General features: G+C 36.6%; 2 protein-coding genes across 2 annotated transcripts; both read right to left on the bottom strand.

Annotated features, from left to right (window-relative positions):
* Nucleotides 1-235: 235 nt before the first annotated feature.
* LOC120090401 (probably inactive leucine-rich repeat receptor-like protein kinase IMK2) lies at nucleotides 236-3690 on the bottom strand. Its single transcript, XM_039048035.2, has 2 exons — nucleotides 1719-3690; nucleotides 236-1524 (listed from the first exon to the last, which is right to left on the bottom strand). The coding sequence occupies exons 1-2, from the start codon at nucleotides 3688-3690 to the stop codon at nucleotides 917-919; spliced, it is 2580 nt and encodes an 859-aa protein (XP_038903963.2). The 3' UTR covers nucleotides 236-916.
* Nucleotides 3691-7590: 3900 nt separating this feature from the next.
* LOC120091952 (PRA1 family protein B4-like) lies at nucleotides 7591-8749 on the bottom strand. The gene has a single exon (XM_039050122.2). The coding sequence runs from the start codon at nucleotides 8536-8538 to the stop codon at nucleotides 7861-7863; it is 678 nt and encodes a 225-aa protein (XP_038906050.2). The 5' UTR covers nucleotides 8539-8749; the 3' UTR covers nucleotides 7591-7860.
* Nucleotides 8750-24820: the final 16071 nt, after the last annotated feature.

Here is a 24820-nt window from a genome sequence, read left to right as displayed (position 1 = left end):
TTTTGCTTCATTCAAGTCTTTTTCTTCAACAGGGACGTATGGTAAATGTAGTCATAATCAATCGTCGATGGGGCAAAATACTTAACGCCATTTTTGGCACCAACCTTGTTAATGGTAAAAATGAGGAACACTGTGCTTTCTTTTCGCTGGCCCCGCAACATTTAATGTCAATAGAAAAAGTAAACACTAACAAGGAAAAGAAACACTTTTAAAGCTTACTGTTCTTGTGCAAGTCAGTCAACAAAAAGAGGGGTTAGGCCAGCTCAATCAGCCACTCCAATCTCTTGCGAGAAGTTTATCTCTATAAAAATGCTTGTTTGTTTAAAATAATTTTAATCTTCGAATTGGTTAAGTTTTGCTCAGATCTTGAGAGAGATAATGCCGATTAGGGTTTTGCAGCATCGCAATGGAAGTTTGAGCTGAAATTCCCGGTGATCCGGAGCCGGAGATCAGGCACGAGCAACTGGACTCGTCAACGATTCATGAGAACAGTCACTGCACCTATTGCCGGTGAAACAATTTTCCGTGCAAATCGGCTGGTAAACGTGGTTAGAGGAGGGACGGTCAAATGAAGAAATATCTCCAATTGAACTACGTAAGCCGTCTTAATGTAATATTTGCCTTGGGATTAAGCGTTCTATTAACAGAAAAAATGAATAGAAAACCGAAACTCACAGATCAGCTTTAAAATAATACATTACAGAAGAATCCCATTATACTTTGTATCATCAACAATATATATGCACTTAAAATCAATATATGAATAAAAGAATAATTCAAATACCAATTGACCAAAAATAAAAGAATACATCTCTTCTCTAATTACTAGTATACTATAACAAATAAAATAACAATACCCCTATGTTCTTCTCATTTTGGCGGTAATCTATAATTCTCTCTCTCTCTATATGTAACTCTATTCATTTGCTGGTTGATTTTTGGCTCCGTCATCAACAGAAGTAGAAGCAGCATTAATTTCCTCCAGTTGCTGAAGAATTTGCTGAACATCTGGCCGAGCAGCCGGTGATGGATCAACACAATGCAGTGCTAGTTTTAACGTGTTCAGCAGTTCATCACCAATGTTTTGTGTATCTTTCATAAGTTCCAAATCAAACACTTCATTTGTCCACTCTTCCTTTACTATCGAGGCCACCCACTGAGGTAAATCCATTCCATCCATGGCTTCTCCAGGAGATTTTCCTGTCAAAAGTTCCAATATTATGACTCCAAGGCTGTAGACATCTGTCTTTGTCGTGGGTTTTTTGGTTTTTGTTAGCTCTGGTGCATTGTAGCCCTGTGTTCCTGCAGTGGCAATCACATTTGTAGCTGCAGCTGAAGTCATGAGCTTAGAAAGCCCAAAATCTGCAATACGAGCATTGGTCTGATCATCCAGCAGAATGTTGCTCGACGTGAGGTTTCCATGAATTAGATTCTCCTCTGTGTGGAGGTAGTTCAAGCCTTGTGTGATTCCGATCGCTATTTCCATCCTTGTTGGCCAAGCAACTATGGTTTCCGGCCCTCGAGCTGCATAAATTAACAAAAATAAGTATATGAGTTGTAAGTATATCTTAACTAGATTAATAACCTCTTTCATGAGTAGTAGCTTTGTTGCTTCGAGTCTCAGCCCTTGTTCTAACTGCAACATTGAAGAAAAGAAAGGAAAAAAAAAGAAAACGATGATAGTAAAACTTGTATAGCCAACTGTTGAATTTACTTACCATGAAGGAAGGAAGAGAGGCTTCCTCTGGGCATGTAATCAAAAACAAGAAGCTTCTCTCCTTTGGGGCCTAAGTAGTAAGCTCTAAGCGCAAGTAGATTCGGATGCCGAATTTTTCCTAGTCCTGCAACTTCGGTTTCAAATTCCTTCTGCCCTTTTGTTGTTTTTTCCCTCAATCTTTTCACTGCAACTTCATTTCCATCTTCTAATGTTGCTTTATATGCTGTTCCATATGTGCTCTTGCCCATAATCTCCGCAGTCGCACACAAAAGATCATCAGCAGTGAAAACTAATGGCCCATCAAAATGAACTAGCTTTCCACCAGCTTCACCTGCCCCAACTTCGGTGTTCCCCGGTGCTGCCTTCTCGATGCTTCTCGTAGCAGCTTGCTTGGCAGTTGTCTTGTCATTCTTTCTGGCAGCAGCTCTTTTTGATAACAAACAACATAGTAAAATTGAGCAGAGAAGAAGAAGAAGCACCAACAGAGCTCCAGCAGCTATCAGAATTATGTCCTTCACACTAAGTCGGCGATGGCGATGTGGTGGTGGGATCTCAGTTGATGGAGTTGTAATATTCTGGGGGGAGGATGCAGGTAGGCATGGAGTTGAAGTACTAAAACCACACAGTTGAAGGTTCCCTACAAAAGAGCTCGCATTGAACTTATTTGATAGGAGGACTGGGACAGGGCCAGAGAGATTGTTGTAAGATACATTGAAAGAGGTTAGATTCAACAAACGGGTCAATGATGTTGGAATCTGTCCCGTGAAGTTATTTTCTGATAAATCTAGTTGGTCAATACCAGAAATGTTCCCAAAACTCGCAGGAATCTCACCACTAAAACGATTCTTCCGAAGCTTGACCACTGAGAGGTTCTTCAATCTATCAATATCTCCTGGAATCTGGCTTTCAAGGCGATTATTTTCAACATTCAATAATTGAAGAGAGGAGAGATTGGAGAAACTCGAAGGGAAGCCGCCACTGATGGCGTTGTTCGACAAATCCAAAAGACGAAGTCTCTTCAGCCTGCCTATCTCACCTGGTATAGCCCCAGAGATCTTATTTTCACTGATGGAAATCTCTTGAAGCCATTCCAATTTACTTAAAGAAGCTGGAATTGCTCCAGATATAGCATTATGATCAAGTGTTAAAACCCCAAGTGGGCAAGTTCTGTTTCCATGACCTCCCCAAGAATCTGGGAGGGTCCCAGAAATATTATTGTGCTGAAGGGCAAGAATTATAAGAGAAAACGACTGCGTAAAACTACTTGGGATAGGTCCTCCAGACAATGAATTGTAACTCAGATTAACTCTAATCAATTTGGTAGAATTTGCTAGACCATAAGGAATTTCTCCAGTGAGCAAATTGTTGCTCAAATCAAGAGTTTGAAGAAGGGGAAGGTTACCAATTGTAGGAGGAATAGAACCTGATAATCTGTTGTTGAAAAGATAAATTCCTCTGAGATTTGGAAGGAACCCGAGGGACCGAGGGATCACGCCAGAGATCACATTGTCGTGGAGGCTGAGCTTCCGAAGTTCCCGGAGCTGCCCAATCCTGTCGGAAATCCTGCCAGCAAGAGCCTTCCATGGAAGCTGTATAGCAATAACCTGCCCTTTCACGCACTTGATTCCTGCCCACTGCCCGGAACAAGCTCCATTACTGCCATTCCAGCTATGCAAAGCTCCTTTTAGATCGATGAGTTCATTTTTTATAGCTTGAAGAGCTTGAAAATCTCCTTGTGTAACAGCCACTCCATCCCACATCTGACCAGTGACTGGTCGAATGGAACAAGCCAAAAGATGAGCAAAAAAGAGAGCAATGAGGAATGAAAAACAGCTTCTCCATTGTTGATTCTTCAATCTTCTGTTCTTATTTGGTGATTTAGAGCACCAATCAGCTGTCTTTGGTGCAAGAATCTGCATGAACTGAAGTGGGTGTACCCGAAATTCACTCAGAGGGTTGTGGCTTTTTCCCATGAACCAAAAGAAACTTCAGTTGAAGTGGGAAAAGAGAATGGCTTTTCTTATCTCTGGTTATATTCTAGGGTTTCTGAAAGTTGGGAAGATAAGTTTTATAGGAGAAGAAGAAGAAGAAGAAGAAAAGAGAGAAAATGAAAATAACGGGAAAATTAGATGAGCTGAGAGAAAGAAGTTGGAATGGGTGTGATGAAGCATGTGAGGATCTGAAATGTTATTATAATTCTAGAGTGGAAAAGAGGGCGAAGAAAGGATTTAGCGAAGGCCTACACTGGGGTCAGAGTCTTCATTCTTTTATGTTAACGGCTACATTTTTCATCGGTTATTCAGGCTACGTGACATTTTTTTTCCCTTTGTTTCTGTAACGCTTTGTCTCTCCTCCAACGGCTATATTTGATTGGGTCAGCGTAGTAGGTGGATACTATATAATGGGAATCATGAACGTACGTTGTGCCACCTGCCTTAGAAAATTTCTGGTTTTATACATATTAATAATGAGAAAATAATTACCTTTTCTCAAAAAGAGAGAGAGACTGATTATCTTTTATCTTGAATTCTACGAGGTAGATCAATTTTTACTCACCTTTTTTCTTTTTTCTTTTTTAAAAAAACTGATTTCTACACAAACTTCTCAATTTTATAAAATTGACCAAGTGTTGCAATTTTTATATTAGGGTTAATTATTGCAATTTCATCCGATAGTTTTAACAAAAACGCATAAAGCAAAATTGACATCTAGTAATTCAAACAAAACACCCAATTAAAAGGAGAGAAGAAAAATCTGCAATGCCTTATTTAATTAAAGAGATAATTTACATACTTATCCAGATTAAAGCTGCATTCTATGAAAGGTAAAAATTGACCTCATGGTTAGACTACCAACTTCTGATTTCTCCCACCTTATATATTGTTAAAAAAAAAAAAACAAATCATTAGGCATTTACATACCATCTAAGCCAATAAAATCATTTTGATTTGCCATTTACAAATTCCTAAATCATTTCGAAGTTATTTTATTTTATTCTATCTGAATTACATACATCAACCTGCATAGTCGCCCAACCTTCAAAATAGTACAAATAATTTAACAAAAAAATTAGTTCTCATTTAATGACTATTTCGTTTTATATTTTTAATTTTTGAACATTAAGTTTGTTTTTTTTTTTTCTTATTTTTTACCGTGATTTGCATCTTTATTAAGTATTATAGTTGAATTTTTAGCTAAATTTCAAAAATAAAAATAAATTTTTAAAAGTTACTTTTTTTAGTATTCAAAGTTTGATTGGTTTTTTAAACCATTGGTAAAAAGTATATCACATGTAGTAACCATTTTATTTTTTGTTTTTCTTTTGAAAATTAAGCCTACGGACACTACTTTCACATCTAAATTTCTTCTTTTGTTATCTACTTTTCACTAATGGTTTAAAAAACCAAACCAAAATTTGAGAATTATAGAAAAATAGCTTTAAAAAAGTTTTTGTTTTTTAAATTTTGCTAAGAATTTAATCATTGTATTTAAAAAATATGCAAATCATTGTAGGAAATGTTGATTAAATAAACTTAATTTTCAAAAATAAAAACCAAACCCAATGGTTACCAAATGGGACCGTAGATAACAAAGGAAGAATTTGGAGGTGGAAGTAGTATAAAACTTATTTTTCACAAAAAAAAAAAAAAACTAAAAATGAAGGTCCCGTTTTGTAACCACTTCATTTTTGTTTTTGGTTTTTAAAAGTTAAACCTATTTCCTACTCATTTCTTATAATGATTTGCATTTTTATCAAGTACAATGATTGAATTCTTAAGCAAATTCCAAAACCAAAATTAAGGTCCCATTTGATAACCATTTTGATTTTTGTTTTTGTTTTTGAAAAATTAAACCTATAGACATTACTTCCATCTCCAAATTTCTTTCTTTGTTATCTACGTGAGTTTTAAAAAATCGGGCCAAATTTTAAGAACAAGGGTTGGCAAAAAAACTCGTGGGGTCGAGTCGAAGAATTCCCATTTGACCGAGGGATGGGGTCAAATCAAGAAATTTATTTAGGTCCTTGTCCGGAGACGGGGCAGGGATGGGGATGATATCCCTGCCTCGACCCCAACCCCAACTCTGATTAAATCCAGACCCCCATTTAATTATTTTTATGCTTTTTAAACAGTTATATATAAAAAATATAACTTATATAAACCAAAGCCCAAACTAAAGTCCAACTCCCAACTCAAACAATACTTCTATCAAAAGCCCGAAGTCCAAGCCCAAAGTCCCTAAAAATTAAAAACCCTAACACTAATATACCAACTCTAATCACAATCTGCCGTTCACTTCACGCGAAAAGAGGAAGAGAATCACGATCTTGCCATCCATTCACGTCGAGCACGAGCAGAGCAGGGTCTTGCTGTGGCCGTTCGTTGGCCGCCGAGAACGAGCACAGGATCTCGATTTTGTCTTGTCGTTCGCTGGTCGCCAAGAACGAGCACAACATAGCAGCCAGCGCCGAGCCGTTCATGATCGTTCACGTCGAGCACGAGTAGGAGGGTCTTGCCATGGCCGTCCGTTCTTCGTCTTTAGCAGTCAGCGCCGATCTCGTGGGAGACGGAAAATAGGTTCCCAGAGGACCTCGTTTTCCTGACGGAGAATCCCTATTTCCGTCCCCGCCTTTAAATGACTAGGATGGGGTGAATTTCCCTGAGGCTGGGGACATGGACTCCCCCTCCACCCTGCCCAGCTCCGACCCTAGCTCTATTACCAACACTAAAAAAAAAAAAAAGTAATTTTCCAAAAATAATTTATACTCAAATTACTATCAAATGAGGTCGAGACATGGCACAACGCTATAAGGAATATTTGTTCTCGTCTCGCTATCTCTTCGCTTTCTCACTCATAAAATCACTTCTCGTCACTTGCTCACCAAGGTTGAAAAAAGCGATATACAAAGGAGAAAACGCCGAAAAAGAAGATGACTCACGTGATCATCACATCAACAAAAAGATTATTTGTCATTTTTTTCAAGGTCATTTGTCATTTGGAACCTTTAAAATGAGTCTTTTGGACAATTATCTCTCCAATCTTCATTCAACTATTCAAGGCACATTCTGCACTGCAACTAGCAAGTAATTTCTGAAATAGTGACATGTAGTTACCATTTACATAAAATACAGATTATTTACGCAAACCATGAGAATCAGTGTTACTCACAAATCCTCCTCACGTTCACATGGTATTAATAAATGGGAATAGATAGCCAAAGTACGAACAACCACAAAAGGCAAGACTTTCAACACGAACGTTATAAGATTGAAGCATTCAACAATTTAGAACAAGTTTAAATGGCTCCACCAAGAAAATACGAGAAGAATAATCCAAATTGACCAATTCAATACAAAAATCACCATAACACAACTGACCCACAAACCACAGGTTTATGTTTCTATAATCTATTTCCTGCACAATCCAATCTCAAAATTTCCATCTTCAAGCTTCGCACTCAATTTTATTAAATTATGAAATTTGCAAATTGAAAACTGATGATGAGCAAGAAAATCCACGAACCCAGTTGAAAGTTAGGGAAATCCATTGACCAAAAAACTGAAATCTAACACCTCCTTCAAAGATCAATGAAGCTGCTAAACTGGGAGATGACCCATATTTTGTAGTGCATTATGAACAAACATACATTCAAAATAAATAAACAAGTATCCCATAACTTGCGATCATAACATAGGGGAAAGAAATTTGGGTTCTGGAAAAAGTTGCAGCATTCTCGATTCAGATGAAATAACATTTGAAACAGATCCAAATTTCTTTTCTCAAGAACCCCAGATCCAGATTTCAATCAAGCATCGCAAACCTTTGTCGAGTAAAACGTGCAATTAACTCAAGAAATGATCGAATAGGGAAAATTAAGAGAGAAAATTTGCAGTGTGTTATAGCAAAATTCGAATCACACAATATAACATGATCCATGGTAAAAGAAGAGAGGAAAAGAATTGGATCCACAGACATCGTATTAAGTATAATATTCTATCTTAAGGTAAAAGAACAGATAGTTAATATGAAAATTTGCACAAAAGAAAAAAAACTGCATCTTATTTCGTCTACGCCAATTTTCAAGATTATATTATGCCTTTACTGATACCAGACCGAAGGCGGTTTCATCCCCACTACTCAAATCACGTGCGAACAGCCACGGGCGCAGCGGCAGCGGCAGCGGTGGAAGCCGCGCTGCTGAAGAACGAGAGGAAACCGGTGGATACATTTTCTTGTTCATCTAGGAAGAGATCTTCAGGAACCCTAAACGCGCCGTGGGCACAAACCAGAGCCACACCGACCATAAGAGCCGAAACGAGGACCGATCCAACGCTGGTGAGGAACACGACGAACACGCTGAGCACAACCAGGAGAATTAGGGTTTCGCTATCCTTGAATGTGCGGCCAAATAGAACAAGCGGCTGATCCGACGGACGGAAGAGGTAGAGAAATAGCCACGAGGATAAAAGACCGGCAAGAAGGATCAGAGAAAACGGATGAGAAACGAGAGAAAAACCGAGGATCAGAGCAATCACAGCGAGATAATTGACACGAAAATAGGAGTAATTCTTGCGAATTCGAAGGGTCGCTTCGGAGAATGATTCAGGCTTAGAAAATGCCGTCCGATCTGCAAGTTCGGCCCATGGTCTTCGCTGGGAGAGACCGTGGCGGAGATATTCCGATAGGTGGTTAATGAAGGCGCGGAAGGCCGGCGTGGTGACAGGACCTTGAGATTGGAGAGAACCACCAGATGCGGCGGCGGGGACTGCGGTGGATTGAGGATTTGAGATAGGAAGTATGGCCGGAGAAGAGGAAGACATCGTCGGTGGATCTTGATGCAATGAAAATCGCAGGTGAGAGATAGGTTTTGAAGGAAGAATGCTTCTTCTGTAATTGAGTCAAAGACTCGAAGGGGAATGAATGAATATTAAGAAATGGCGGAGAAGGAAGCAGACGAAACAAGACCTCTCCTACCGATAAATAGTGGAGAAAAACGCGGATGGGCCAAGGTTTTATTCCGTACCGACGATCCTTCTCTGTGGATGGTGGTCTCTCTCTCTTTCTGATCGTGACCGCCCATTCAACTTGATTTGATCGGTCAACCAACGGTAATGATACATCTTTCTTTCTTCTGGCTCAAATATTCACCGGTAAATTATACATTTTCGTATTTCACATTTTTTCTTAGTTTCGATTTGTTTTCAAAACCTGTTATTTTTGCCCTTAAAATTTCAGTTTAAATTCTTCGAGCCTCTAAATTTTTTAAACTAATACACTTTCGGATTTAGTTTCAATTTCACATTTAATCTTTTTCGCAGTGACTTGTTTGATGTTTAATGTTTGAATTTGATTTTTGAAGAGACTTCTAATTCATCTCTAGACTTTAAAAAAGCTTCTAATTGATCAATAGAGCTTGAAATTAGTTTCTAAATTGTCTCTATGTATAATTTAAATGATGCATATAATCAAAGTCTAGTTAGTATCTGTTAGCTAACACACATTCATTAGATTGACTCTACTTATGGACCATTAAGAAATAAAACTCAAATTCAAAGGATCCAACTAATTATTAATTATGCTCTCCATTAAAAGTATCGATTATTTTCATGTTAATTTTATAATTTTTAAGTTCAACAATATATGGGAACCATTTACTGGAGATTGTAATCTCTTAACGAATGGATAATGTTCAAATTAACCTCATTCAATGTTTATCATCTCATTAACACGTCGTTTGATTTTCATTGGATAAAATACAAATATATATTTTCAATAAAAGTAAAAAATCTTTCCTACCTCAAAATTTCCATTTTCAAAATGAATGATTCAATAAAAGTTTTTTTTTTCTTTAAAAAATATCATAATTCAAAATTTCCAACAAAATCCCAACAATAGCATCGAATTTGTCTTAAATCTCGTTGGTTAGTTATGGAAAGGGATTGGTAATTTATCCTAACATCATTCTCACGAAATTTTAAACTAATAAGGTTGTTGGAATGACTTAAAATTTTTCAAAATTACTTGGAAGAAGTAAAATATGCCTTTAAGTTAAAAGACCAACTTATTAGTACTAAACTAAAAGGCTCAAATTGTATGTGTATATATACATATTAAAAACGTGTACAAATTCACCATTTATCTTATCATAATTATATATATAAAAAAATAGTAAGAAGTAAACTAATGTCTATCATCTTCAACATTTTGAGAGATCCAACAAAAGAAAGTTTGCTAGCTAACATGCAGAAATCATATGCTATAAACATTTTGTGACAGAAACATTGTACCTCAACTAAGGAATTTGACTAAAAACTTCTTTACGATAATCTTAAAAAACAGTGTGGTTTTGATAAATTCAATATAATTGATCAATAGCCTTTAAACAATCAAATTGAACAAAGAAATGAAAGCCCATAGAAGCAATAGATCTAAATCCATGAACATTTCATGCTTGTTGCTTATTTGAATAAGTATACTTGAATCTTGTGCTTTTAAAAGTATTTCAGCATTGTTTGCTTTGTTTATTGACAAGTAATTTATTTGGCTTGATCTCAAAGCAAGGCTTGTGCACTTGCATTGTTTAGCATGGCAGAGTTGACATTTACACTTACGCAAGGCTATTTACGTAAACAATAGGGAAAACTACACATGAAAGCTAACTGATATTTTAGTAAATTTTGAACATTGTTATAATTAAAATTTAACACAAATCTATTTTCTTTTTCCATTCTTAGAAGGGAGAGAAAAAGTCCTTATTATTATCCATTGAATAAATAAATGAAAACTAACCCAAAGTTATTATGAATAATTAAAATAACATAGATGTACACATTTGCCAATATATTTGGAGGGTTTTCTTGGGTAGTCATAATTAAAAATAATTTGGATTTAGAATAAAATTTAAAATATATTCATAAAAACCCATCAACAAAAATCCTGTATTTTACCCTTATAAAACTTTCATCTAAGTTAAAAAAAAAAAAAAAAATCAAATCCAACCTTTTGAAAGATATAGTTCTATTCATAAGTCGAATTGGGTTAGATTGACGTGATGTATATTTTTAATTTAACCAAATTATTGGGATGGTAAATTTCTTCGATACATGCATCCTTGCAAGATAAAAAGCCATATCCAATCCAACCATGAAACATTTGAGTGAATTGATTTACGTTATTTGAGTCATCTATTTATTCTTTTAACAAATAAAACGTGATACGTTAATATATAAGACAATTATTTATTTATTTATCTTCAAACATAAAATTAAAATTTGTAACTCAGTTCCAATTTCTACTAGGAAAAAAGATGTTCCAAAAACAAAAGGAAAAATAAATGTTTTTAAAATTGTGAGAAGAAATAATCCAAGAAAATTATAATGTATATGCTTTAAGCATTTCATAAAAAATTGCCATAGTATCAAAACTATTAGTTAGCTTAGTGGTAAATCTGTCTTCCATTCATTACATTTATTTTTACAAAAGTATATAAAGTTCCAGTCAACAAAATCATAACGTTTTGATTCGGAGTACCTCTAAAACATAAATTTGAAAATAAGAAAAATTAATTGAAAAAAAAATCTCCAACACCTAAACTCTATCAAAATCAAGTTCATGAAAAGAAAATAGTAAACCATGAAAATGACATAAGAACTCATATGCGGAAGCGTTTGACTAGTCCTATCGGCAATGTCACAGATTCCTCTTGTCAATCGACCGTGTATCCTTGCCCTTACCTAAGAAACATGTAAACATAAAGGATGAGTATAAAATATTTAGCAAGTGATCCCCCCATTACGAGGATTAGGCTAAGTAATAACATGTTGTGAATGCTTAGGGTTAGTGGGACCTGCATAATATCACTGTTTCTAGATGGCCAACTAAGGAGATAACCTATCTCACCCTAACTCGCATGTCTAGTGTCCTGATGGCACATCGTCAGATAAAACATGAAAGTGAACTTATTGACTCACGAAGTCGTAACATGTAGATGAACCTATCGGTTCACGCATGTCTAGTGACCTAATGACACACTATCAAAACATGGAATTGGACCATTTGGTCCGCTGTATCAAACATATATCAAGGCGAGATGGTAATCGCCTCTACTAATCTAACATGCATCACATACATAAATCTCATAAGTGGTCCCATCAAATCCTAACTTGACATATAGATTTAACATGCTCATAATCCTTGTATTTTTCATACATAAAAAAGGGTAACACATATTCCAAATCATAGTACCAAAATCCAATAAATAACATGATAATTTTGAACTAGGGCACCTAGCACGAAGGCACTGGTAATAGTATCACTTACCTCAAATTAAGTCCAGAGAAGTTATTACAGCAACCATATTCCAACAGTCTACTTGAACTGAAATCCTAAAACATAAATCCAATTAAAAAATCACTGATTAGGCCTAAACCAAACATAATGTACCCAAATAATTTCACAACTCCAAGTAATTTTACCCACACGGCGTCGGTCTAGAAACACCAAAACCAAACTCCGGATAGCTGATAACTTGTAGATATAAAACACATGAAATTCTATACATGTGATAAATTCATATAAAATTATCTTTTAAGTGAAAAATTGCTTCACTAACACACTTTAATGCAGGAAGTAGAAAAATCTACTAAGTGTTGCAGACAAGGCCAATGCAAGATGTATGCGTCCAAACTACACGCGACACATGGAAGATACATTTAGCTTGTGCAATCCATGTCAAATCATCTACTTGCAGGCATGGGCACCTGACTGACGGCGTCTGATCGAAATAGAGTGGTAGACGATTGTTTTAGGGTATGGAATTTAATTTAATCACATCACCAAGTGCTAAGTGATTGCCTATATAAAGGGAAGCTACCTGCAAGAGAAAGAGTTAGAAAATCAGACAATAGATAGTTAGCAAGTAGTTGGACATTCTTCACCTCTGCCGTTTGCAAGTAAAGAATAGGAGGGACGACCACCATTTTCCACTGTTGATAATGAGGTCATGCCGGAGAGAAGCTCGAGAGAGACATCTCTTTCAACTTCTTCACCAAGTTTTCCACAACAAGCATTGAAAACAAGCCCAAGAGTACAAGAGATTAAACTCTAAGGCTTGACTTCTTCCTTTATCTTTGCATTCTCATCTACCATTCCACTGATTAAACTAAGAGTATTTTTTATCAAACTTATATTTTTAATCCAATCTCATTTTCGACCATTCTCCATATCTCCACCTATTTATTTTCTAAGTTATTTGTGTTTGTGATTTTTTTGACTTGATGAATGCATAAAGTTTATGCTGAATCTACCTGATTAGTTGATTGAAGTGAAAAACAGTTAAGTCACTTGAGAGAGTAATTAATTGTTGAACGCATCAAGCCAGGGCGTGAAGTAATAGAGATAAAATTATTCATGTCTTTTGTCTATTCTTTGTAACTAATATATGCACCTTAGAGATAGGATTAAGTGTGGCAACCACATCGAGAGGTGTTGAACATAAATTAAATAACAGATTTCCAACGCATCACACATATATTTAAATTTAGCAAACATCCATACCATCTTTATGTTCATTGTCATTATGCTCATATAGGCTTGTTACTCCCACTAGGAAATCAATGCATACCATCTACGCATAAGTCATTCATCCATGACCCCTTTTTCTCTATCTGAACTCCTATTATCCTCTTGCATGCATGTCAATAGTTAGTGTAAATAACCAATACCTATTAAGTAATAAGGAAGCCTTTGCAATAGATTCAAAGGTTAGCCGTACGTTAGTATATTCTAGAATCCCTGTGTTCGACCATGGGCTTACCAGGACACTTAGACTAGATTTATATTTGAGTCTAGCTTAAGAAGACTTGTATGTGTTAGTAAGGTGTACGCATATCATTAGTCCAACTGATAATATCTTTTGTATACCAAGAGATAGATTAAATATCCTCATCATTTACTATCTCAATCACTTATTCTCATCATCCTTCATCATTATCAAGAATTGAAGAAGAAGGCAAACAATAGCACCTCAGATTCTTCAAGAAAAAAAAAAAAAACTTCAATCCAACCTCAAAATTGAGGTCAAATCAATTATTAGGCCATACCTTCAATGAGTATCAAAGATTTTCAAGAAAAACTAACCAAACTTACCCAAGACCCTACCTAACTCCAAAATTCCAGTGAGAGCACGATGGTTACTGTGCAGCGACAATGATGCTCCATCAACCTACAGATTGATGATGGAAGCGGGGACCAGATGAGAACCTAGAAAGAGAAGACGGTAAGGGATCTAGAGAGAGATGAAGGGTGAGAGATTAAGAAGAGAGTGAGATCGGAACCCACCTAGTTGAGGATGTATATTTACACTAATGATAGACTGAGGGTGATTGTAATGGCGGACGTTTGACAGCCAATTCGACGACATGGAGATCCAGACAACGTCAAATCACGAACGTCGACGGTGGCTAGAGTATCTGAGGAGGTGCACGACTCGACAGACGAATTATGGCGGCGTGGTGGCGGCTTCAATCAACGATTAACAATGTATTAGATCGACGACTAGAGCTTTTTTAGTGCAACAGCTAGAGAGACGAAACGTAGAGGAGAGAGAATCGGGGAATAACCTATGAAGTAGAGGTAGGGGTGTTCAAAAAACCCGATGTCCCGAAAAAATTGATCAACCCAACCCAACTCGTGCAGTTTGGGTTGGGTTATCAACTCATTTAGGTTGGGTTGGGTTCAAATAAATTAAAAATTTATGCGTTGGTTTGGTTCATGGGTTCACCTAATATAACCCAAACCAACCCGAATTAACCCGAATTTACTATTAACTTTAAAATATATTTTTTTATTACTTATAACACCATTATTTATACATATCTTGATTTTAATTTTATTTAATTCTAATATTTTTTAATAATTTATTCTTCAATAACTTTTAAAAGTAGTTTCTTTGCACTTTAGAAAAAAAAATTCACTATATAAATTGAAATTGAGTTGTTAATCTTAATTCAATATATGAACATAATTAAATTAGATTTTTAAATATTTACATTTTACTTCTTTTTAGAACAAATTTTAAAATAAATGACACGATTAACCCGAAACAACTCAATCCAAATATTTTATGGTTGGATTGGGTTGGGTTCATTTTTTTAATAAGGGTTATTTGGGTTGAAAAAATTTACAACCCGAACAATTGAGTTGAGTCTAAAAAGTCTTTCAACCCAACCCAACTCATGAACACCCCTAAGTAGAGGGTTATTTCCTTTTTTTTTTTTATTTATAATTTTAATACACACTTACCGAGATTATTCGGGTTAGAAGTAGACGGTGCAGATTTCGTTCCTAAGGTCGAACCTCAATGGAACTGCTTTGAAGACGAGGCAACATTTGGCTCACCTCACCTCTTCTCCTTACTTTTCAGTAAGGATTGATATGTCAGCAACTCGTTGAGGAAAGTTGTAAGGGTATAGTCCACTTTGTTAAGAATCGCATTGCTAACGAAGTGCACGAAGCTTTCCGACAACGAATGCAGGATGCTAACCTGGCTGCCTTCATCGATCCTAGACCCATTCATCTCCGCCACATTGAAGTGGACCATCATATTAAGCACATGTTCTCGAACAGAGCTGCATTCCTCCATTTTGGAGTTAAAGATGTATTTAAGAGCTTCATGCTTGAGCTGTCTAAACGGTTGTCCGGACATCCCCCACAGGGACTCCATGATCTCACGCGCTGAGACCATGGGCTCATGCTTCTTGGCCAACATGTCGTTAATACTGGCCAAGATATAGGCTCAGGCCTTCTCATTCGCCCGTGTCCAATGCTCGTAAGCCTCATGAACATTTTGAGCGGCATTAAGAGGTGAAATAGGAGAACGCGCCTCTGTAAGGATGAACATGAGATCCTCGATGATAAGTATAGTCATGATCATGTGTTTCCAACTAGCGTAATTCTCGCCAGTTAATTTGTCAGTGCTTAATAGAGAAATTGTGGCTGTAGCCATTTTAAAACTGTTGCTGAAAACAGAACAAACTTTTATAACTCTTTTTCTAAACCACATTTTAACACCAATTTTAGTTTTAGAAAAATAGTTACCTAAGTGATAAGACTTCTATTTTGCAATGATGCCCCAGCGAGGTAGGACAAACATCACCGGTGGGGTGATCAGATGCCCCTTCATTGGGATGAGACACTATCAACCATTAGGCAGAACCAACTCTTGGAACTATACCTAATAGCCACAATTTGTTCGATCTAGAATTGTTAACCCTTAACAATTTTGCATAAGTGTAACCCCTCGTTTTCGGCCCTAGAGTCCCGCCCTAATGCGCCCACCATAGGGAAAAAGAAGATTAGGACAAGAGACTAAGTAACCTTATCCTCTATAGGATATCAAATAAAGAAATGTGCAAAACTGCCATCCTATAAGGGGACACTCGTAGGGTGCCTCGAGGCGATGCACAGAAACTTTATCCAACCTAACGAAAGAGACCGTGGGATATGCTGTCGCACGTCCCGCTTCCACTTACTATGAACATTCTCTCCATCCACCTTGATATTGATCTAACACCATCATTTAGGGGGACACTCTTAGGGTGCCATGAGACCGAGAATAGATCTCACGGTGTGGACAATAAAGGGAGAAACGCGAGAGACTTAAATGAAGCATTAGATGCCCAAAGTACCTCCCATTGAATGTTGTACCTAGGGGTTCATTAACTTAGACCATCCGACTACTGATTTTAATCTAAGTCCATGTAATCCGCTAAAAAACAACACTTGTCTTTGAAACTAAACAAGTTCAAGTAGTCACATTAATCTCTTTAATGAACTGTCCTCAATCTTGCATGCATACATCAAGTCTATCTAATTCACCTTTCCAGGTAGGTTCCCAGGTAGGAATGTTCCATTTCCACCACCTTAAATACCTAGCCTAGACAGAACCAGCCTTAGACAAAAGGTCACTTATAAATGGATTTGTTACACTTTAACATTTTATTAGTCAATTTAATCCTATTAAACTGACTAAAAGATTAAAGCCTAAGTTGCTAATCATATTAGAACCGTGATCTTAGGTCTATCTCATCCAAGTTCTAAAACACTTTTAAAACCATGATTCAAACCTAAGTTGGCATGCATGTCTTCCTTATTGATTTTAGTTTTAATTTCCTTATAACCTTTATAAAAGAAATAACTAAAACTACATTGCCACACAACTAGGTATTTATAACACTTATAAATTTAACCTATCTGTCATGCTTCATGCAATGTCTGTTCTGTTGGGTTTTATGTCCTAAAACTCGCAGTTTGTAAAAGGATAAACATTTTCTATAGTCAATAAACTTATTATTGATATTATAAATTGTATACATGAAACTCTAAATCCAATAAACCAAGACCCATGACTATTACATGAGTACTTGAACTTTATGTGAGACATAAAAGTGGATTAGGTTCGAGTAAAAGTCAAGATGATCTATAGTATATGAATAAGCTTGGGTGTCTTATTCTGGTAACACTATTAGATGCGGCCTACTCTGTAGTTGTTACAAAGAGTTGTAAAATGCTACATACGAAGTGATCCTAATTTGTACATGTTATGACATGAGGAGTGGGGGCATCCTATGCAATGAGTTTGCATAAGATCGGACCAAGAAATAAGTCACTCTTACTTTATAATGCTGTTTACTGTATAAGACTGGCTATTTCACTTAGATGACCTAGGTAATTCGATATCCTGAGCTAATTATGAACTCCTGTTTATTTGGGATGATCCTTAGATTTTCATAGGTGAGGGTTGATTCAATAGCGCCGGCTCAATAAGCCTCCCATTTCAGGGGTAAGACCTAATAGATAACTGGGGACATAAGGTGTAAGACGAAGTTCACGCCTACCCGATTTAGGGATAGGAGAAAGGTTGTTCTCTCAAGTATTAAATCCAGGTCTTGAACAAGGGGCCTCACCCTTTCACTAGGCTGAGAGAGTTTTTGTTTAGTGACTGGATCACAAACCAATTGTTCATTAGAGGATCAGTAGAAACTTAAGGAACAAGATGTAATCTCGGGGGTAAAATAGATATTTGACCCAGTCGTTATTACGAACAACCTGTGAAGGGTTGACTACTAATTATGGTTAAATTATGTGGACATAATATATTTACAGTGAGGGGAGTGCAATTATGGGCTTTAGTGGAGTGACCCTTTAGTTATCGAATGAGGGTTAATTTGGTCTAATGAATTTAGCCAATTAATCTCGGATCATTAGAGCCCATGATCTCTAGGTCTGCAAGGTCCCCCTACCAGCTTGTATTTGGATTAGCTCTAGAGTAGCGTGATAAGTTAATTTGAAACGTTCAAATTAGAATTAAAGGAATTAGTAATTATATGAGATAAAATTACACGTTTAGTTTTAAGAATTAAATGGAATTGGAGAATTAATATTTAAATATGATTTAAATATATGAAGGTGAATTTATGTAAAATTAATTTAATATTTGATATTAAATTAATTAGAATTATCTAAATTGTTTAAATAATTATTTATTAATTTGAAAAAATTAATTTGTAAAATTAATAATTTTTTATTTAGGAAATCAAATTGTATTTTCTAAAATCAAATTTGGAATTTGGATAAGTTGAAAAATACACAAAAATGGAAAGCTGATTTTTTCCATTACATCTTCATAGTTGCTCACATAAAACTCATTCTTTTGCCTTTAATTACTCCAAGCATGAGTTGCATCTCATGCAACTATCTTCCTTGCATGATGGTCTGCAATATATTGAAGAGATTGGAGTGAATTTTAGGTATACAATTGATATAATTTTTGTTGAAAATTCATGGTGAAGAAGGTGTTCTTCAACTGGATTGCTGTTATGAGCTCTTCTTAAAATTTCCTTGATTCAAGCTTGTTTTGAGTCCCACAACTCAATCTAGAACACCAAGAGAATAGTGGGGAAGATCTTGAGGTGGTCTACAACCAGATTTGGAGAAGTTTGCAGCTAGAGATCGAGCTTTGAAGAAGTTCTACAAAGATATGTCTTGAAATCCACTTGTTTCTGCAAGAGCATGCTTTATATTCTGCCAAAATTAATGAATTAGAGTGCTTAATGATCCTTGTTTCTTTTGCTGTTGCTGATACATTCCTACACATTTATTACTATACATAACTTTTATATACAAGTAACGAACCAAGCAAACATGCTCCATACACCCTTATACTATAACACTTATAATATAAAGATGATGCATGTCTATGCTTTATGCATGCATAAATATAACTCTTATATTATATGATGCATGAGCATGCTCTTACATAATTTAAATCATGCTTCTCTAAATCATAACACTTATGCATGACCAATGCATAACCTAAGGTAAGATTTCTTCTATATGGCATATCATATGACATATAAATAAACATACATCCTATGTACATTCACAAAGGATTAATGGACCGGGATGAATCGCCTAAAAAACTGGAAGTAAAAACTCTATCTATTACATATTCCATCGAGCAAACCGGTTCAAGGCGAACCAGGTCTTGAACCGCCCAGGCAAAGTTCCCATCGTTTAGTAAACGTGGCTGGGTATACGATTGTTTAGCTACGATCGAGTACCAATAACTATACGATGAAGCATGAGGTACCCGATCGTTTAGCGCACAAGACTAAACACGCGAGTTTTAAACAATCGTTTAGATGACAACCTAGCTGCGAAGCCCGATTGTCTAGACTAAGCGATGAAGCTATTAAGCAAACGACTAAGCGATGGGGTAACAAGCGATTAAGTACACGATTTACTCTGCGATTGTATAGTCAGTAACTAAGCGATGAAGCTTGCTGAGTTACACGATCGTCTAGTGCGCGTGTGTCAACTCGCTCCTGAGTATCTGACACTCAATGATTGTCTACCCCATCGTTTACACGACCCGACCAATGCTTGGTCGTCTTCATCCTCGAAGAACAGCAACCTTTGCCTTGAAGCTTCTTCACGAATGACTCATAGACTCAAATAACTTTGAAATTACAGACTCGATAGCAAGTTAATATGCCCAAAAACGCAGGGGCCCTTACAATTAACTTTAAATGTAAAAGAATTTAAATGACCAGAGGCTTCATCCTAGGAAACTCCATTAATCTTACATCCACAAACTATTTAAAGCTTAAACAGAGAGCAGACATGCTTTTACCCACTGAGAATGTAAATGCCATTCTTTACATCAATGAATTTAAAATATCAGAACCTAGCTCTAATACCAATTGAAGGAACTCTTATTCAAGTGTACCTCTGATCAGAAGTGAGATCGTTCCAAACTCATTGTGACAAAATTCATGCATTCACAGTCTAATAGAATAGATATGCAATATTCAATAAATTACCGGCATATTTTGAAAACTATACAAAAAGAGAACGGAATACATACTAGTTGGAGAACCCTTCTTTGCCTTAGAACTCATTTTCGTACAAGGATTCCTCCTTTTGCTCTCGCTGAGAATGTCCACTCCAGTCGTTCACCAAATCACAATCATCTACCCACGAATGACCTCCACTTGAACACAGCAACGGGGAGGACACCACCATTTAGAACCCTCAGTATTATTGGTGTGAGAATCCATGAGGTGTGGGCTTTGTTGGATTTGGCAGAGGGAAGGAGGAAGAGAAGATCATGTACCACAACCAAGCAAGTGGGAGAAGGCTGATGTCTATCGTATAGACGATGCTTGATCGTTTAGAAAGAGGTACATGATCGTTTAGTAAATAGGTCATGATCGTATAGACGACCGTTTAGTAAACCCTCGGGCAGGCGATCGTTTAGGAAACAGCTAGACAATCGTTTAACAAATCCTATGTGATTGTTTAGTAAGTTGTGCGCGTGTATGCGATCGTTTAGAAACGTTGAGCTATCGTATAGCCTCTTGGTTTGCTATGCGATAGGCTGTATATACCAAACGTGAGCGAATGACCAATCTCTTTGCAAAATGAAAACGATTTTCATTTTATTCTCCAGTTACGAAAACTGAATGTAACCTTCCACTATCACACGGTTATGAAGAAAACGCCGACACAATTATCCTATAATTTTCCAAAAATAAATAATAAATATAATCATATTATATTCATTAACCTATGGTTTAATATCACATCATATGCAATACATTAACCATAGTTCTTTTTTCCGCCACTAGATATAATAATAAATATAATCATATTATATTCATTAACCTGTAGTTTATATCATATTATATTCATTAACCTATAGTTTATATCATATATCAACCATATGTTTTCTCCTTCACTAGATATAAATCATATTTATATCCATTTTCCTCCAAATAATGTATCTCATACATAATGTCAATCATATCATATATACTTAACCAATTCAATCATATCATATATAATCAAACTCCCTTTTGTCAATTTGAACACTTCAAGCTAACCCAAAAAATGATTCTCAACTTGAATCCATTGAGCTACCAAGGAGACCTTATGGCTTGAAGCTCCAACGATATGTGAATAGCTGACTAAACTCTTTAGCCACGAGATCCACCACCCGTTAACTGCGAGGCATTCCACTATAGACCGACATGTGCACTATTCTCACCACAGATATATTTCTGTGTCCATCGGATATAACCAATCAACAACATGATAACCCTTCACAGATGCTCGTAAGTACAACTGGGCTAATTTATCTTTTTGTCCCTGTAGTTACATCTAACTTCTTAAGTACCACTGATCCCTCTAATGAACCATACAACATAGTCCTACTATGTGTGGACATCGCTCAGGCCATGAGAAGGTGTGTGGCGCCACATTGTTCAAGCCCTAAGATCAGCCCTTAAGGTAGCAATCTATCTACTTATCCATGCTTTGGGGAAGGAGTGAATTCCATCTCGTGTAGCTGAGTTCCTAGCTCCCAAATAAGACGAATCACCAAAGAGGTAGGTTTGAGTCGACGATCTGGCCACTCGCACCCATGCAAATCAAAGGACCACCCTTAAAGGCAGAAGTTTCCAACTCACTCAGGATGGAGGTCATGTTACTTATAGTCATTCTAGTGAAGTGAAGTCTCTGTCATAAACGACGTTATATAACGAAACTATAACACTTCGTGGTCCGGTCTTATACAAACTCTTTGTATAGGTCGCCTCCGCTCGCATGTCCCCATATGAATGATCAGGATTAAACCATCTGTAGCAAGTCATTGTAAGAGTTAAATAACATGCAACAAAAGTATCAAGGATACATAAGCATTCTAATTCACTAATTTTGGCAAAAACTAAAGCATGCACTCCATAAAAAATGGGTTTTTCAGAACATACCTTTGATGAACTCTCCAAGAAAACGTCTGTTTAGCTGCTGTCTTCACTTGATATCAACGTAAACCACCTCAAAGCCTTCCCTACTATGCTCTTGGAGCTTTAGGCAGAGTTGTGGGACTCAAGAATAGCTTGTTGATGTGAACAAACAAGAAAAGCTCACAGCAGCAGATTGAAGAATACAGTTTCTTCTTCACCGTGATTTTTCTCTCTGAACTTTATATTCTCCTTTTTCTCCAACAACTCCAATCTTCTTTATATATTTAGATGAACAAGCAAAGTGATAGAGTGCATGGCTTGCAGCTCATGCTTGGAGAATCAAAGTAGAGAAGATAATGGTTTGTGTGTGAGCATAAAGATGATGGTAATGGAGAAAATCCATTTTCTATTTTGTGCAACCATGCAAAACATTTTTCCATTTTCTTTTTAAAACACAAAATGACTTTTAAATCATTTTAATTCAAAAATTGATTTTCTTAAATTAATTTTAAAAAATTAGTTAATTTAATATTAAATATTAAATTAATTTTTATACAATAATCATCTTCATATATTTAAATCTTGTTTAAATATTTATTCTCTTGTTCCTATAATTTGAACGTTTCAAATTAATTCCTTAAGCTACCCTAAAGCTTACCCATTTATGAGCTAGTAGGGGGACCTCGCGGACCTACAGATCATGGGCTCCAACGATTCGAGATTAATCGGCTAAACTCATTGGACTGATTCAACCCCTATTCGTTAACTAATGGGTGATTCCATTAAAGCATATAGCTGAACTCCCCTCACTGTAGATATATTATGTCCACTCGATATAACCATGATTAGTAAGTTAACCCTTCACAGGTTGCTCGTAATAACGACTGGGTCAAATCTCTGTTTTACCCCCGTAATTACCTCTTGTTCCTTAAGATCCACTGATCCCCTAATAAACAATTGATTTGTGATCTAATCAACAAATCGAATCCCTCTTAGGCTAATGAGAGGGTGAGGCCTCTTGTTCAAGACCCAGAATCAGCACTTGAAGGGAACATCCTCTCTACTAACCCTAATCAGGTAGGAGTGAATTCCCTCTTGCACCCTATGTTCCCAGCTATTCATCCCGTCTTATCCCCAAAAGGTAAGCTTATTGAGCAGAGGCAATTGATCTACTCTCACCGTTTGCAGATCAAAGGATAATCCCGAACAAACAGAAATTCATAGTTAGCTCAGGATTAAGGTTAAGTTACCTAGGTCATCGCTTTGAAATAGTCAGTCTTAAATAGTAAACAACATTATAAAGTAAGAGTGACAGGTTTCGTGGTCCGATCTTGCACAAAGCTCATTTGCTTAGGACATTCCTCATGTCTCAACATGCACGAATTAGGATCACTTCGTATGTAGCACTTTACAACTCTTTGTAACAACTATAGAGTAAGCCACATCCAATAGTGTTACCAGAATAAGGTACCCAACCTTATTCATATACTATAGATCATTTTGACTATTTACTCGAACCTGATCCACTTGTATGTCTCCATATAAAGTTTAAGTACTCATATAATAGTCAAGGGACTTAGGTTTATTGGATTTCTAATATAGTCAACAAAAACTTTATCGAATTCTCAGAATAAATTCTAATGTTTACAAATCACGAGTTTTAGGACATAAAACCCAACAAACTTCAATGGTACATGAATAGCTGACTAAACTCTTTAGCCATGAGATCCGCCATCTGTTAATTGCTAGGCATTCCATTAAAGACCGACAGTTGCACTCTTCTCACCACATATATATTTTTGTGTCCATCGAATATAAGCAATCAACAGTACGATAACCCTTCACAGATGCTCGTAAGTATAGTTGGGCCAATTTACCATTTTGCTCCTGTAGTTACATTTAACTCCTTAAGTACCACTGATCCCTCTAATGAACAATACAACATAGTCCTACTATGTGTGGGCACCTCTCGGGCCAGGAGAATGTGTGTGGTGCCACATCGTTCAAGCCCAGGGATAAGCCCTTAAGGGAGCAATCTATCTACTTACCCCTGCTTTCGGGAAGGAGTGAATTCCATCTTGTGTAGCTGAGTTCCCAACTCCCAAATTAGATGAATCCTCAAAGTGTAGGTTTGAGTTGGCGATCTGGCCACTCGCACCCTTGGAAATCAAAGGATCGCCCTCAAAGGCAGGAGTTCCCAACTCACTCAAGATTGAGGTCATGTTACCTATGGTCATTGATGGTGGGAAATTAGAAGTCAATTTTACTTGACAACCAAAATCTCATGGACGCGTTATGCGATGCATGTTCCTAAGAAATGTATTGATAGTCATTCGTCGATGGTCACGTGTTGGACTGATAATGCGTTAATGAATGTATGCGATGACCATGCGTCCTGCCACAAGTTTTCTTGTGTTCACACCAAGTATAACATGAACGAAGTTTCTCGGCTAATCCGAGGTTGAACATAGGGACTTGTAGCTATGTGTTTGCGGTGATGTGCATGCGACGGTTTAAATAAAAGAATGGAGGGGATGTTGCTAAGTTAATCCTACTCCTACTCCTATCTAACAGACAATGCAATGAGAATATGCATGAAAGGTAGAGATACGACAACACTTGACATGAAATAAATGTATGGAAAAATAGATAAAATGCGGAGATGTTTTCATTACAATACTTAAGAGTGACCGCAAGGGCAACCCTAGTCAACGCAAACTAATGCGATCATGCAACACTCATACAATAGTAAACCACCTCTCGGTGCGAATACTACAGCTTTTAATGCTAGAACGCA

The sequence above is a fragment of the Benincasa hispida genome, chromosome 11, assembly GCF_027475165.1.
Source record: "Benincasa hispida cultivar pf3 chromosome 11, pf3_genome.v1.1, whole genome shotgun sequence".
NCBI lineage: Eukaryota > Viridiplantae > Streptophyta > Magnoliopsida > Cucurbitales > Cucurbitaceae > Benincasa > Benincasa hispida.
The sequence above is the reverse complement of the archived record's forward strand: the minus strand, read 5'-3'. Positions and strand labels throughout refer to the sequence as shown.

Coding starts and splice junctions, on each gene's coding strand:
- LOC120090401 (XM_039048035.2), bottom strand. CDS start 3,690: ATGGGAAAAAGCCACAACCCTCTGAGTGAATTTCGGGTACACCCACTT. Junction 1,525..1,718: donor CCTCTCTTCCTTCCTTCATG/GTAAGTAAATTC, acceptor TAATTTATGCAG/CTCGAGGGCCGGAAACCATA.
- LOC120091952 (XM_039050122.2), bottom strand. CDS start 8,538: ATGTCTTCCTCTTCTCCGGCCATACTTCCTATCTCAAATCCTCAATCC.